At 40.1% G+C, this 13546-nt stretch overlaps 1 protein-coding gene across 2 annotated transcripts in view; it reads left to right on the forward strand.

Annotated features, from left to right (window-relative positions):
* si:dkey-12j5.1 (uncharacterized) overlaps positions 1-13155 on the forward strand; it is a 28160-nt gene extending 15005 nt beyond the window's left edge. For both annotated transcript variants that reach the window (XM_063486461.1, XM_063486463.1), the window contains exons 10-11: positions 1683-1835; positions 10919-13155. In XM_063486461.1, the coding sequence (XP_063342531.1) occupies positions 1683-1835; positions 10919-11095 (330 nt within the window). In that variant the 3' untranslated portion in view covers positions 11096-13155. The remainder of the gene's footprint in view (positions 1-1682; positions 1836-10918) is intronic.
* The last annotated feature ends 391 nt before the right edge of the window (positions 13156-13546 follow it).

The raw sequence follows: 13546 nt of genomic DNA on the forward strand, positions 1-13546 counted from the left end.
TTTAAAACTGTATGGTATTTAAAAGCTTGACTCAGTAAATGAGTATTACACAACTGAACAGATGTTTTTCTTCTAAAGCAGACGCAAGTAGTAAGTGGTAGAAAATCCCTCTTTACATTTTATGAGCAAGAAAAATACAATACTGTGAAAACATTCAGGCACTTAAAGAAATGAAATGGCATTTATGTTGCATTGTTCTTCTCCTATTCACGCCCTTAAAAAGGTCTTTATTGAATTTGTACAGTGCTTTGTTTATTATACACTTACGAATGAATGCATTTGGAAGTGTGTTTGGGTGGGTGGGTGGGTGTGTGTGTGTTCTAAGGTGTCGAACCATCAACCGTCTAATTTTTCATAACCTGCTCGACTTCCCAGGTAGGGAGGGGTTTTCATAAGCCTCATGACTGTGACTTATTCATGACTACAAATGTATTTTGTTTATCAGTTCACTTCATTTAGTGACTCTTCATGTAATCGCAATGTGTAGGTGATGCATACTGTGCCTGATCATGCTTGACCCTCAGTTTGTTTGACTAGTGTGATGATAGTATACTGAGCCAAGTGAAAGAGATGGGCCCATTCAGTTGGCAGCTAGATTACCTGGTTAATTCTAAGAAGGTAATTTGGCTGTGGTAGCCTAATAACAGCCTGTGCTAAAGAACATTGCTTATCTATGATTTAGATGCATTAGAGCTGTTGTTTATCTGTGACATCAGGATTTATTCTGTCTCAGAATAAATCTTTAGGATGTGATTGCATGCTTAGGCTCAAAAAGCCTCGGTACAGTAAAGACAGGGAGTCGGTGTTACTTTATTTGAGGGAAATCTGTGTATATTCTTGCTTTTCTGAACATTTGATAAACAAAAACATCCATTATGTTTGTGTAAATGAAACCCTAATCATCACAACTTCTAAACTAGTAATTCTAGTTATTCCTAGGGATTTTTTTTCTTCCTTTCAGTATTGTCGCTTTCAAAAATCAACAGACTGTAGAACGTCCGTTTTGTGAAATGTCATGCAGTCACAGATGGAGTCTAAAGTGTTGAGACTCCTTGTTCTTATTTTAGTGTGATAGTTCTTGGAGTCTTTGGCTATATGTTTGGGATCGCAAAAGCATACTTGTGAGGAATAATAAGGTACAACACTCGAATTATTTGTGGAATCAAACCATATTAAAACCGTCATTTGATGTAATAGCTAGTGCAAAACTGCCAACGATCTAAATTGTGAATGTGATATGAATTTAAAAACACAGATGTTATTTTCCTGAGGGAATTCATTTTTTCATTATGTTATATTATGTTACACTTCAGCATTTACTTTACTAATTGCATCTTTTGCTACAGAGAGGGGAAAAACAAACTGAAAATTGTGAAAACAAGAAGTTTGAAGTTAATGGGAAGCTACACTGTGTGCTTATGGGCTATCATCTGTAAATGAGTACATTATGTCATGATTTTGTCAGGGTGAATTATTATGTGAGTGACTGATTGCCTGTGCGTGTCTGAGACTGCGTATTTCTGGTTCCATGTAAAATGTGTGAAACCCGTTTGTCAAAGATGGATGTTGGATTTCATTCTCTCCGAGGGTCAAAAAATGTTTTCCCCTTGTCGTAACTGACTGTCACTCTAAATCTTTGCAGCTCACACCACATAAACTGTCTGTGTCTCTGTGCCTCGCAGGTGTGGTATCTCTCTGGCTGGGTGTGCTACCTCCAGTTGGAAAAGGCAAAGGAGCAGCAGGAAAGGGAAGGAAGAGAAGCAACAGAAGAGGAAAAGGAGGAGGGGACGGCATTGAAGGAAGCTGCCAGATCATACTTGACTAATGCTAAGAAGGTAGTCCAGTCATAATAACCTCATATATATCTGTTTCTAAGCTAAAAAGCTGGGATGTAGTGGAAAGAGTGAATAAAAACTGAAAGCTGTCATTTGAAATTATCCAAACCCTTTTATTAAACTCAGTACACAAAGTTAATAAAAGGTTGAGATTATTCCTTTAATGATGCACTGATGACGTGTTCACTGGCAGTGGTTTTTGGAAGTGTCCCTTTTTCATTACACGGTTGCATCTGTTTTTAATGCAGTACTGACTAAAGGTCTGAAGAGCAAGGCAACTCGGCATTGATTTTTAGCCTTGTCCCTTGCTTAGAAAGATTCCTTCAGATTCTCTGCATAATTTAATGTTATGTTGCGTAGATGATGAAATCCACCATTTTTTTTTTCAAGCACTGTTCCTGAACTTTTGAATCATTTGTTCAACCAGAGTTGTAAAGAACTCCAAACCCACCTTAGAATCTGCTTTTATACCCAGTTGGAATACCACATAACTTAAATTAAGACGTGTTTCAGCGGGTTTAAACATTTGTTGAAAGTCTGTGTGCTACAGTTATTCAGCTATTTGATTTGCAAGTCATTTTTTTAAAATGTGCATTTTACATAAAAGCAAACAGGGTTGTAATATGAGCCATTAAATCTAAAGCTCAGTGTAGCTGTCAATTATCTGTGATCTCAAAATAAATGATTCTTTGACTCTGCACTGCCATTGTAACACGTGTTCACTAAAGCATGTCCTTTCAGGACTTTTTGTACTTCTAGTACATCACATTTATCCATCTTAGTTATCAGAGTCCCATTGCCATTGCCTCATTATCTTTTGGCTGTATACATGCAAAAATGGAACAAAATATGTTATGGTCCCGACTTCTCAATGGTGATTATTTGTCTTACATTACAGTTAACGAAATATTTTTCTGGTTCGGCAAAAACAAAGAACATGAAGATGCCACTCTGAGGTCTGACTAATTGTGATGAACATTTCTTCGATTTCTTTCCGTAATTAAAAATAAAATTCTTCCAAATAGATCAAGAAAACAATCTTTAGATCAATCTATAATTAACGCATGATTAGCTGCAGACCAATATACAGTGTTCACTTTGTAATAGAGGATTTTTATATTCTAGTTATATGTGTTTCCTTTCGTAGTTTCTGAGTAGTAATTGTGGGTACAGATGGTTATATCCAGCACACTGTCACAATAGTTAATTCTTCTGAGAGCTGGTTGTCATAGAAAGGGTACATGCAGTACTGTGAATGTGAGAGGATCCTAGCTAAGCTTCATTGTTGCTGCGGAAATGTCTTTGTATAATCTCAAAGAAGTGTAAATATACCCCCTACTCTCTTTCCTATTCCCCCTCACACATACGAGCACACTGTCTAATTCATTCTGTCGTTCTGTCAGGGAGTAATGCCTCTATGGAGCAGTGATTCATGTTAGTCTAAAATCCAATAGGCTTGTAAATCAGACAGCACGGAGTGACGGATGGCAGGCCCCACCTCTGATTTTTCTTTTCTTTTTTTCTTCCACTCTTTGTTTTCCTCTCCATTTCACCTCCTCACCCAACTACACACCCTTTTTCCTTCTCTCCTACCCCGCCGAGTTCTTCTAGAGATGAGTAGGGACAGCTTAGTGACAATATATTGACGTCTGTCTCTGTGGCCAGCGGTGTGTTGACGGGCCTATCTAACAGGCTTCCACTGGTGATGTCCACAACTGAGATGGGATGGAGGTGGACTTGGAGCTGCCAAGCAGGAGAATGAAAGAATCTTTCAGGATAAAAATAAGTATGTGTAGTGTGTGAGATTTAATAACTGGGGAGAAAAAATAAAACAATCGGAAAAAAAATGAAACTGAGAAATAGGGTCATTTAAGTACTAAGCCATTCTTTGCATGGACAAAAAAAGAATGCAAAGGAATAAAAAGGTGAAAGACTGGTAAAGAATTGGGTGAGGCATCGGAGCATGACAAGTAAACAGCAAAGCAGTTTCTTTGTAGAGTGAGTGAAGCAACAGGCGCAGAATAATGTGAAAGGTAAATGCACAAAGACCTTGAAAAGGTGAAATGGAATGTGGAGGGAAAACAGCCCCCTCGTGGTACATTTAATTCCACAGCTTGGAACACAATGTACAGATGTGTGCATCTGTACATTGTGTAGCCACAATGTGCAAACACAGCTCGAATATAAAAACATTTTTTTTATATATCCGAGCTTTGTTTCTGAGCATTACTGTGAGTGTTAATAATTAACGATGAGTCAGTCTGCTAGTTAAAATGGTCTCCAACATGGAAATGAGGCCTCAAAGCCCAATGGCTTGTTTTGGCGCCGGTCCACTTCTGTGCATACTTTATGGCTTTGTCTCTGTGTGCGCGTGATATACTGAGCATTCAGGCATTCATAGGTGCTCTTATGTTGATGCATACATTTAATTTAGTTGTGTGTGCCAGCTTGCATGCATATTATTTGTTAAGAAATTGTTTGTCATTCATCTTTTTTCCTGATCGATACTTGTTCACTCTCATGCACTATATTCAGCTGTGAGGCTCTACAAAGGAATGATGGGCAAGAATGGATGGGTCAAGAGGACAAATAGGAACTGTAGGAGGGAGAGCAGGAGTGGAAAAATAAAAAATGGGGGGGGGTGAGGAGGGAGCAGATTGGATGTTGGGTGTGTGTAGGTGCAGGGCGTGTAGCTGGTGAATAGTGGCGAGGGTAAAATCAATAGTAAACCGGACGTGAAATGGAATTTGAGTCTCAGCCAGATAGGGTGCGATTGAAGAAGGATCTGCAGTGTATGCACAGAGGACAATGTTATATGTGTGTGTGTGTGTGTGTGTGTGTGTGCAAAGAAGCTGCAAGGCAGCTAGGGCAAACAGAGGTCAAAAGCTTTACTATTTGAAGTGTCTGAGACGGTATCCCATGAGCACAGATTGTGGGTAGGATTGGTCTAAGGTGTGCTTGTCATGTAATTTTAATGCCTTTCCCTGCAAGGCTGTGACTGGGGGACTGAGGTGTTAAGTTGTAAGCGTGTGCATGTGCATATGTGTGTGTGAGTTTTTGGTCATCACTCCACATTCAAAGGAGCTCTAATTAGGGGCCAGCCTCAAAACTATATCACAATCAGTGTTGGGTGTAACGCGTTACTGTAATTAAATTACTTTTCCACTGAAAAAGTAGAGTAACTAATTACTGTTCATTTTTAGGTATTTTAATTACAGTTACTTACAATGTACTTGCGTTACATTGTAAAATAATTAAACTCGCTGAATATCATTATTTAATTTCAATAACTTATCTTCTAAACGTAAAAGTAAACTCTGCCGCTTTAATATCGTTGTAGTGCAGGTGCACGTCGTTTCGCGCCAGTTTGCTGCATAGTCGTATTCTAAAGCGGAAGATGTCGGACTCGGCTGAAGCGTGTGGCTGTTTTATGAAATGGACATATTCCCGTCTCTTCACTTTTCTGAAACAAGCAGACAAGAACATTACAGTAATATGTAAAAACTATCGGCCGCTGTTAATAGCACGAGTAATCTACTGAAGCGCCTGACACGAGAGCATAGACGAACACTTCTGAGTGATCCTTGTTCATCATCCATGGATAACACCGCGGCAACTCCTGCTAAGCAGGCAAAACTTGATTTTACTTCAGCAGCACAGAAAGCGTCTGAAGGTGAGCTTAAAAAAATAATTGCAGGCTACATTGTGGATTAGATGCTACCGCTGCATACTGTAGAGTCTCCGTCTTTAAAAAAAATTATTTATTATTTAAAGAGTTTAATTTCTATTGTTTGTCCACTCAAGGTTTATAGGGATTTTAAGAAGTATTTAGTTAAATTACTTATTGAGTAATTAAGTTACTTTTCAGACACAGTAATTAGATAAGTATTTTAAATACAATATTGATTAAGTAATTAGTAATTAGTAATTAATTACTTTTTAAAGTAACTTACCCAACACTGATCACAATATTACAAGAAAACTTATTTATGGTTATTTTTCTAAAGATGTAGAAAAAAAATACTGAACAAAGTTTTATCAATGTTTGCAGACGCCAGCATTTGTGTATGTAAGTAATGAAGGGCAATTTTCATCTTCCTTTTCACATGAGCTACTGTCATTGATGGCACGCTTCCTAATTCAAAGTGTGAATCTGTTCAGTCAAGGTACCAGCAGCAGCAGCATTAGTGGTGACACACCATTATATCCAGGTTAAATGTAAGCATAAAAGTAGCTGATTTTATGGGTTTTTTTCTGGAAATTGTAGCACTTTAGATTAACAATGACTAAAGTAACTTAACCTTGTAAGTGTTCAGGAGCTATGCAATAAAACTGAAAAACATTTTATACCTGGGAATTTTTTATCTTTTTAACCAGCTGCTTAAAGCCCTCCTTTACTACCATGTAGCTTCATCAGTAATTTCCATCCACTGTTTGGGCTTCCTGTCATACATTAGTACAACTGTTTATCTTTGGGTTGCACATCTGCAGCTAATAGTAGCTCCTCGTCCTTCATAGTGTGGTTCTAATCCACAGTGATTTTTGCTTTGAAACATGTTTGCTTCACGGGAACTGTTTTCTGGGTTCCCACGAAATATGTTTAAAAAGACTTTGTTGGGGGTTGTTGAAGTAGCTTCTTTTTTAAGTAGCAAATTGTCATCTGAGGCTGACATGTGGTTGTTCTGCACACTTTTCCGTCATGTCTGAAATTATTAGGGGTTGTTATCGTGGATGATATGATGAGCTCTAAGCACCATTGCTGGTGACAGAGTGTGTTGATGTTTTTGCTGACAGTGATACAGAGAAGTTAAAAGGTAGAAAATGTGTTGAAACAATTACTTTAATTATAGCTCTCGTGTTTTTGGGAGCGCTGTGTTTGGCAAAGAAAAAGATGGTGATAACTTGATTGTAGTCACGGAGAAACTTAAAAGAACGGTAAGATTTTACCATTATTCTTCAAAATAGTATATACATAAGCTTGTGTGTGTGTGTGTGTGTGTGTGTGTGCGCGCATCAGTACAAGTGCTTGATGAGCGTAAGAAGACCTGTCTGTCTCCTTGACAGGAAGGTCATTTGGCAAGAATGTAAGTGGAAGAAGGCAAAAGGAAAGTGCACTGAGGGAAAATAGTCAGGAGACAAGCTGGGAGAATGAAGGTATTACCAAATGAAATAAAGGCTGAAATGAAAGTGGAAGTTAAGCACAGGTGTGGAGCAAAAGTTGAACAATGATGGAATGATTAGGCTTTTACTGCGTAATCAGCCTGTCCTTTTATGCGAGTTCTAAAAAAAAAAGGTTTCTACCAAAAAATGAGAGGAAAATATATTTTCTGTGAAGGGTACTTTTGTGCTTATTAGACTTTCGTCCACTTCGTGCTGGACAATCCTGTTAATCTATGCTGGCTCCTACCATAGGAACAACACATCAGACATCTTTGGTTGGCTTAGTTGGAGTGTTGGGTTAATGCATTTTTGACTTTCTATTTCTTCTTTACTGTTCGATATTTCAAAACAAGCAGAAGGCCCCTGCAGGTTTTATTTAATGACCATAAACAGAATGAGGCTTCATTCAGCTCCCGAAGCACCGTTGCTTACTTGAAATAAACATAATTCTGTTTTGAATTAAATTTCATGGGCCCATTCAATTCTATTACCGGTGATCGGAGCTGATGCTGTCGTTATCATGAGCTCAAACTTGCCAACTCTTCTCGGCAGAAATTTCTTCACTGAGTGCTGCCATGTTGATTTATACTGGATCGTGTTACTAAATGTCGGAGAACCTGGAGCTCAGTGATGAATTATAACTTTCAATTCATTTTTCTCCAGTTCCCAGGTGAACATGCACTGGCAACAGGCACAGCAGAAACATTTTTGAACCTTAAGAAATAACATACAATACTAATACATTTTATGTGCACTCGATATTTTTTTTTAAGTTAATTCTAAAGATATTCGATCAAATTTACGACTCACCATCTTTTAATTAAAGTTGTCATTTCAGGAATGTCCCATGATGAAATAACAAAATATGTGGCCACACTTTGAACTCTCTGAGGCTCTATTTAGTCATAACACTGGTTTAAGCGTAAAGACGGCAAGATTTTAGTTTGGAGTGACCAGAAGGGACAGGATTAGAGATGAGTACATCATAGGGACAGCTCAGGCGGAGCAGTTTGAAGACAAAGTAAGCGAGGCAAGATGGTTTGGACATGTGCAGGGGAGGGGTAGTGGATATATTGGACAAAGGATGTTAAATATGGAGCTTCCAGGCAGGAGGGAAAGAGAAAGACCTCAGAGAAAGTTTATGGATGAAGTGAGAGGGGACATGTAGAGAGTTGGTTTGACAGAAGAGGATGCTAAGGATGGGGTGAGATTGAGGCAGATGAACCGCTGTGACGACCTCTAAAGGGACCGGTTGATGGAAAACAACCAGTTTAAAATAAATACTTAAGGCATTTGTCAGTGTTACTTGTCAGTGTTGGTAAAGATGCTAACGGGCTGAAGAGTATCATTACTTTTGCAGGTATGCTGCTATAAACCAATATATGTTGGCAGAAGTTACATTTTGTTTTGATGATCATCCTGGTAGAACAAAATTTGGTACGTATCCTTTAGATAGATACTGAGATATATCTTTGAATATGGGGCACAGCCAAGTCATTGGTCATTACCCTCTACCCTCTTGAATGCATGCACTAAATGTAATGGCAAATAATCTAATAATTGCTGAGATATTTCACCCTGGACCCACAAACATCAGAAGGCAGTGGAGCTGTATTCACATCTGACAGACAGATCAACATTACCAACCCCTGAACAACGGCTTAAAAAAGGAATAGCAAGCGCACATCGCTGTCGGTACACCTCTGCATGTGCAGGTGTATAATATGCTGCATGTATGTGAGTGTGTCTGAGTCGTTATGTCACTATTCAAGTGTGCTTTGGGCAGTGACTTAGGGCTTGAAAGTAGAGCAAAGTGGACCATGAAAAAGTTATACGATCAGCCGCATTCTCCCTCCCTCTTCAGGCAGCTCTCTGAGCCGTGAAAGGGAGAAGAAAAAACATAGGCTGTTGTAAATGAGAAATGCTTGTTTTTTTGCGACGGCAGTGCTGATCTCAGCAGCACTCATTGCGGAATGTGTAAAGAATAGCTCTGGTTTGTTTAGCTAGCTGAAAGTATCACATTGAATAATCGCACCCTGTCCAGCAGACACAATGTGCTATTGATTTGTAGTAAGTATATCTACATACAAATACAATTTCCAAGTAACGCTCAGTATAGTAGAACATAGAGCACCTTTGCAGATGTTCACTGTATCTGCTAGATTATTTCCTTTTTGAAAGACATCCACTGCCCGCTACTTATTACCCAAGGCTGCAGTGTGCAATTATTCTGGGTATTGAGGCAAATCTAGTATAAACCCAACCCAACTTTTATTCAGAGTGTTTGGTGTAGAAAAACATCTCTAGGCATTTCAGAGTGACACTGGCAGAATGAGAGTGTGTGTGTGTGTGTGTGTGTGTGTGTGTGTGTGTGTGTGTGTGTGTGTGTGTGTGTGTGTGTGTGTGTATGTGTGTACGGGTTCGTACTATCCTGGTGGGGACCAAAATCTGACTTTTACTATCCTGGTGGGGACTTTCTGCACCGTGGGGACCAAAATCCAGGTCCCCTCGGGGTTGAAAGCAATTTTCACACTCAAAATGCGGTTTTACTGTCAGGGTTACAATTAGGTTATGGTTAGGTTTAGGGTAAGGGTCAGGGTTAGGCATTCATTTTTAATGGTTAGGGTTAGGGTAAGGGGCTAGGGAAAGCATTATGTCAATGGGATGTCCCCACGAGGATAGCAAACCAGACATGTGTGTGTGTGTGTGTGTGTGTGAGTGTGTGTGTGTGTGTGTGTGTGTGGTGCTCTAAAGAGTCTGAGAGGGTCAAATCCCCTCTGCATCAGACCCTGTGCCTGGACCTAGGTCACACTCCACCTCCTTGGAGCTCCAACCTGCAGAGACAGCATCCACTTAAGTACACAAAAACACACACACACACACTCTGCACATTCTAACGCTCCAAATGAGTTCCCATGGGACTGCATGTCTCCTGTCAGGACCTGCTGTTGCTTAGAGACTGGTCCTGGGGCAAAGCAGTCACACACACTCTTCTTCACTCTCCTGGCCTTGTTACACTTTTAGTAAGAATGATGGCACTCAGCTGCTGATTGTCCGTGAGCATAAAACACTGTGTGCTTGGTTGTTAACTGCATTTGGTAGACAAAATAGAGTTATATTCTTGGATTATATAAATCCACCAACTGCCTTTTTCCCCCTCTCTAGTTTTGTTTCTGGAAAGAGCAGCAAAAATATGAATCGCTGCATCCTCTCTCCCGTGTTTATGTAATGTATTTGCACACAGAAGCGTAGTCTTATGCTCGCTGTCCTTATTGGTAGCCCGAGTAGTTTTATCACCCAGCTCCATTTTGAGTTCAGTAATTACACACAAGCAGAGTATTTTACCAGAGATAAATCTACTAGCTGCTTAGAGAACGGGACTTTTCTATCTTGCTTTCTCACGGCGTGTTTCACTGGGATAACTTTGATTATAACACAACCATATGCGCTTAGATTCAGGATACATTTCTCCGTGTCTGTGTGTGCATGCATGTTGAAAGAGGAAGATAAATGGTCTTTCTGCCTCCTCGGCTGGATTGTGCATCAAATGTGCTGATTTGCCAAAATAAAGACAAAAACTGTTTACCAGCGTTTTGTGGGCTGCTGTGCTGACAGAATGCAGATGATTTTGGATATTTCAAATGTCCTAACCGGCACTTAGGGACTTAAAACCTGAGGGCTGCTCACTTCCCTCAACTCGAATCTCCTGCTTATGGATGTCGTAGTGACCGAGCTTCTACTGAGAGCCTTTCACTCACCATATCATTACTTCAGTTGCCTCTACAGTATAATTTTGCACTTTCTGTTTGGATCTCTGCTTTATAACCTACGTTCTATTCAACATTTTCACGTTTTCCAGTGTACCAACTAATCTATTATACACTTGCATCATTCTTTGTTTTTTCTCTTTTTCGCTCTGCCAGCTGTACAATAAGCTGCGATGTGACGACCAGCCGATGTTGGAGCACGTGGAGCAACTTCTGGGCGAGCTGGGAGGAGAGGTGGAGGGAGAGGATGCAGATCCAGCCTTGGATGAAGATTTTGAACCCTGTAGTGATGATGATGAAGAGGAGGATGCAGAAGCACCCATGGAACACTGACCGCACCTCCCTGCTTGTATTTTGTGATTTCACTTTTCTCCCATCATGTCTCTCTGTAGTTCATGAGATCTCAAAGGGTGCCTTTTTTTAATGGTTTTCCTCTCCCACCTGCTTATCAACGATTAAATCTGAAATCCACTGATATGCACAAAAGAGCGGCATTAAAAGCAGCAGTCTCCTCAATCTCTTTCAGCCAGTTGTTTAATGCTTTCACTGAAATAAGTCCGTACTTGAGTAATGCTTCCCTTAATCTCCTTGACAGAAGTTTATTAAGAAATGAGTTTTAAAGCTTTACATCTCAGCAGCAGCAGAAGCTGAGCACCTTTGAAGGCTTTTTTACCTCTTATACGCACCCACGCTCGGTTTCTACAAGCAAACATACACGACACATACAAACAACAACACAAAGGGAGCATGTTAATTACTTCAGCTCTTCCTCAGTACGACAGCAGGAGCGTTCCCCTCTGAGAGACTGCAGAGTGAGCCATCTCATGTAAGAGTTACTCGAAATGCCAACTTTACATGCAGCTCTGTTATGTTAAGTTTATGTGCATTTCATTTCATTCTCCTGCTTTAGAGCTCATTTAATTCAACAAGACATAAAAGAGAATTTGACTACCTGATGCAGAAAGCGATTCTCTGAGCTTGACTGTTGAAAGTGACTTGAGCCCTTTCAGAAAGGAGAAACTAGCTTTTAAATGCTCAGGCAGGGTTATGTTTTGTCGTACCTCAATAACGGACAGAAGCTTTTCACTTTCTTTAGAGCCGAGTGCAGCAAGGTGAAGAGAGTGCTTTGAAATCTGAGTGGGTGACTGTGTGCGTGCGTGCATGTGTGTGGCAAGATAATTATGTCGCTCGAACAGTTTTATCAACAGCAGAAAAACCCAAAGTGTGAAACATTCACAACATGGCAATTAACTAGATGATGACATGTTTGAAAGCTAATGTATGAAAAATTTGGATAGTTTTTCCACACTGCAACCCCGTAATATCCTTTTATTGTCTTTCAAACATGCAGGCAGTCAATCGGCGTCTCTTAGCTGCCTCAGTTTTAAGCATCTGTTTGATTTGATTTTTTAGCATAGAGAATGCGTGTCTCTATGTAGGTGTATGAGCTGTGACTTTTGCGCTTTGATATATTTTTGGTGCGTGTCGAGTTTTTCTCCCTAGATGCCTTTAGCAGGAGGGACTGCTCCATGCGACATACATTCACTAACGCACAACCTCCACAGAGTATTTCTCCATGCACCATGCCTGTTAACAAACATGACACACCACAGGCTTTCGCTGCTGCACGGCCCCTTTGAAGAATTTCATAACCGGTAAATGGGAACGTTATCTGAGATCCTGATCCCGATAGTGACCCAACTGCAAGCTGAGAGGTCTGTTTGGGAATGCGGGGATTCAGATAGTGTGAGTTGATAGTGCGCGTTAGTGTTTAAGGAGCATAAAATACAGCTCAGGAGAAAAGTTACCGATATAATGCTGTGTGTATTTATATATGCAGCAGATTATCGTAGCTTAATGTGATCTGATGTGTTGTTATTTGTGGACTGGGCTTTGCTCAGAAATATTCAATGTCTGTGATGTTTGGTACATGGTAATGTACCAGTGCAGGCCTTGAGGAATGACTACCTGGAGCGATGCTGTCATCTAGCATTTGCCTTTTATAATTAAAACAAGCTCCACTGTGTGTGTGTTTTTTCTGTGCGTGTGTGTGTCCGTCCATGCGGCTCATTTGTGGTGCGGTGTGATTAATGACTCCAGGGGCGAGTGAGCACTGGCGGTCAGCCCTTTCTGGTTATTCTGAGCTGACCTAGTGTGAGTGGGCCATAGTCGACACAAAGCCTTAGGTGATCTCAAAATCCTTGGCCATTCTCTCACCTGTGCATCAGCTTCAGCACCGCAGGAATACTTTCTCTCGCTGAGAGAGGGGTGTGCAGATTCTACACAAGGACACACATTCAATCACCGGTAAAGGACACTCACTGTTTGCTTGCTTTCTTTCCAGCTCTGGCTGGAAATTACTCTCTGAAAGGCCAGAATGGGTCTCTGAGCGTGCCAAAAATACAGTAATAATCATACTTCTATTAATATATTGCCATGCCTTTTTATCTATAAAGTGTGATCGCTTCATGCGTTAGTGATGAATATGATCTAGAAAATACATAAAAAAACGTATTGTGTATATAGGTAATGTCTGAGTTGCAGTAAGTTGTTTTTTTACCTGTGTGCAAAAATGTCTTTGGAGACCTTTGCACTGTGTGTTCAATCTCCAGGGAAACCAGCCCATAATTAGGGTGTGTGTGTCTATGTGTCTGTGTGCATTTGTATGTGGGTTTTTTCTTTCTTTTTTTTTTATTTAATAATCGACGGTAATGAGATGAGCGGAGGGGAGAATAATCCTGGATTAACAGCTTAAAAATGCATGTGTTGTCATAACAACCTCCT

The sequence above is a fragment of the Pelmatolapia mariae genome, linkage group LG10_11, assembly GCF_036321145.2.
Source record: "Pelmatolapia mariae isolate MD_Pm_ZW linkage group LG10_11, Pm_UMD_F_2, whole genome shotgun sequence".
NCBI classification, from domain to species: Eukaryota; Metazoa; Chordata; class Actinopteri; order Cichliformes; family Cichlidae; genus Pelmatolapia; species Pelmatolapia mariae.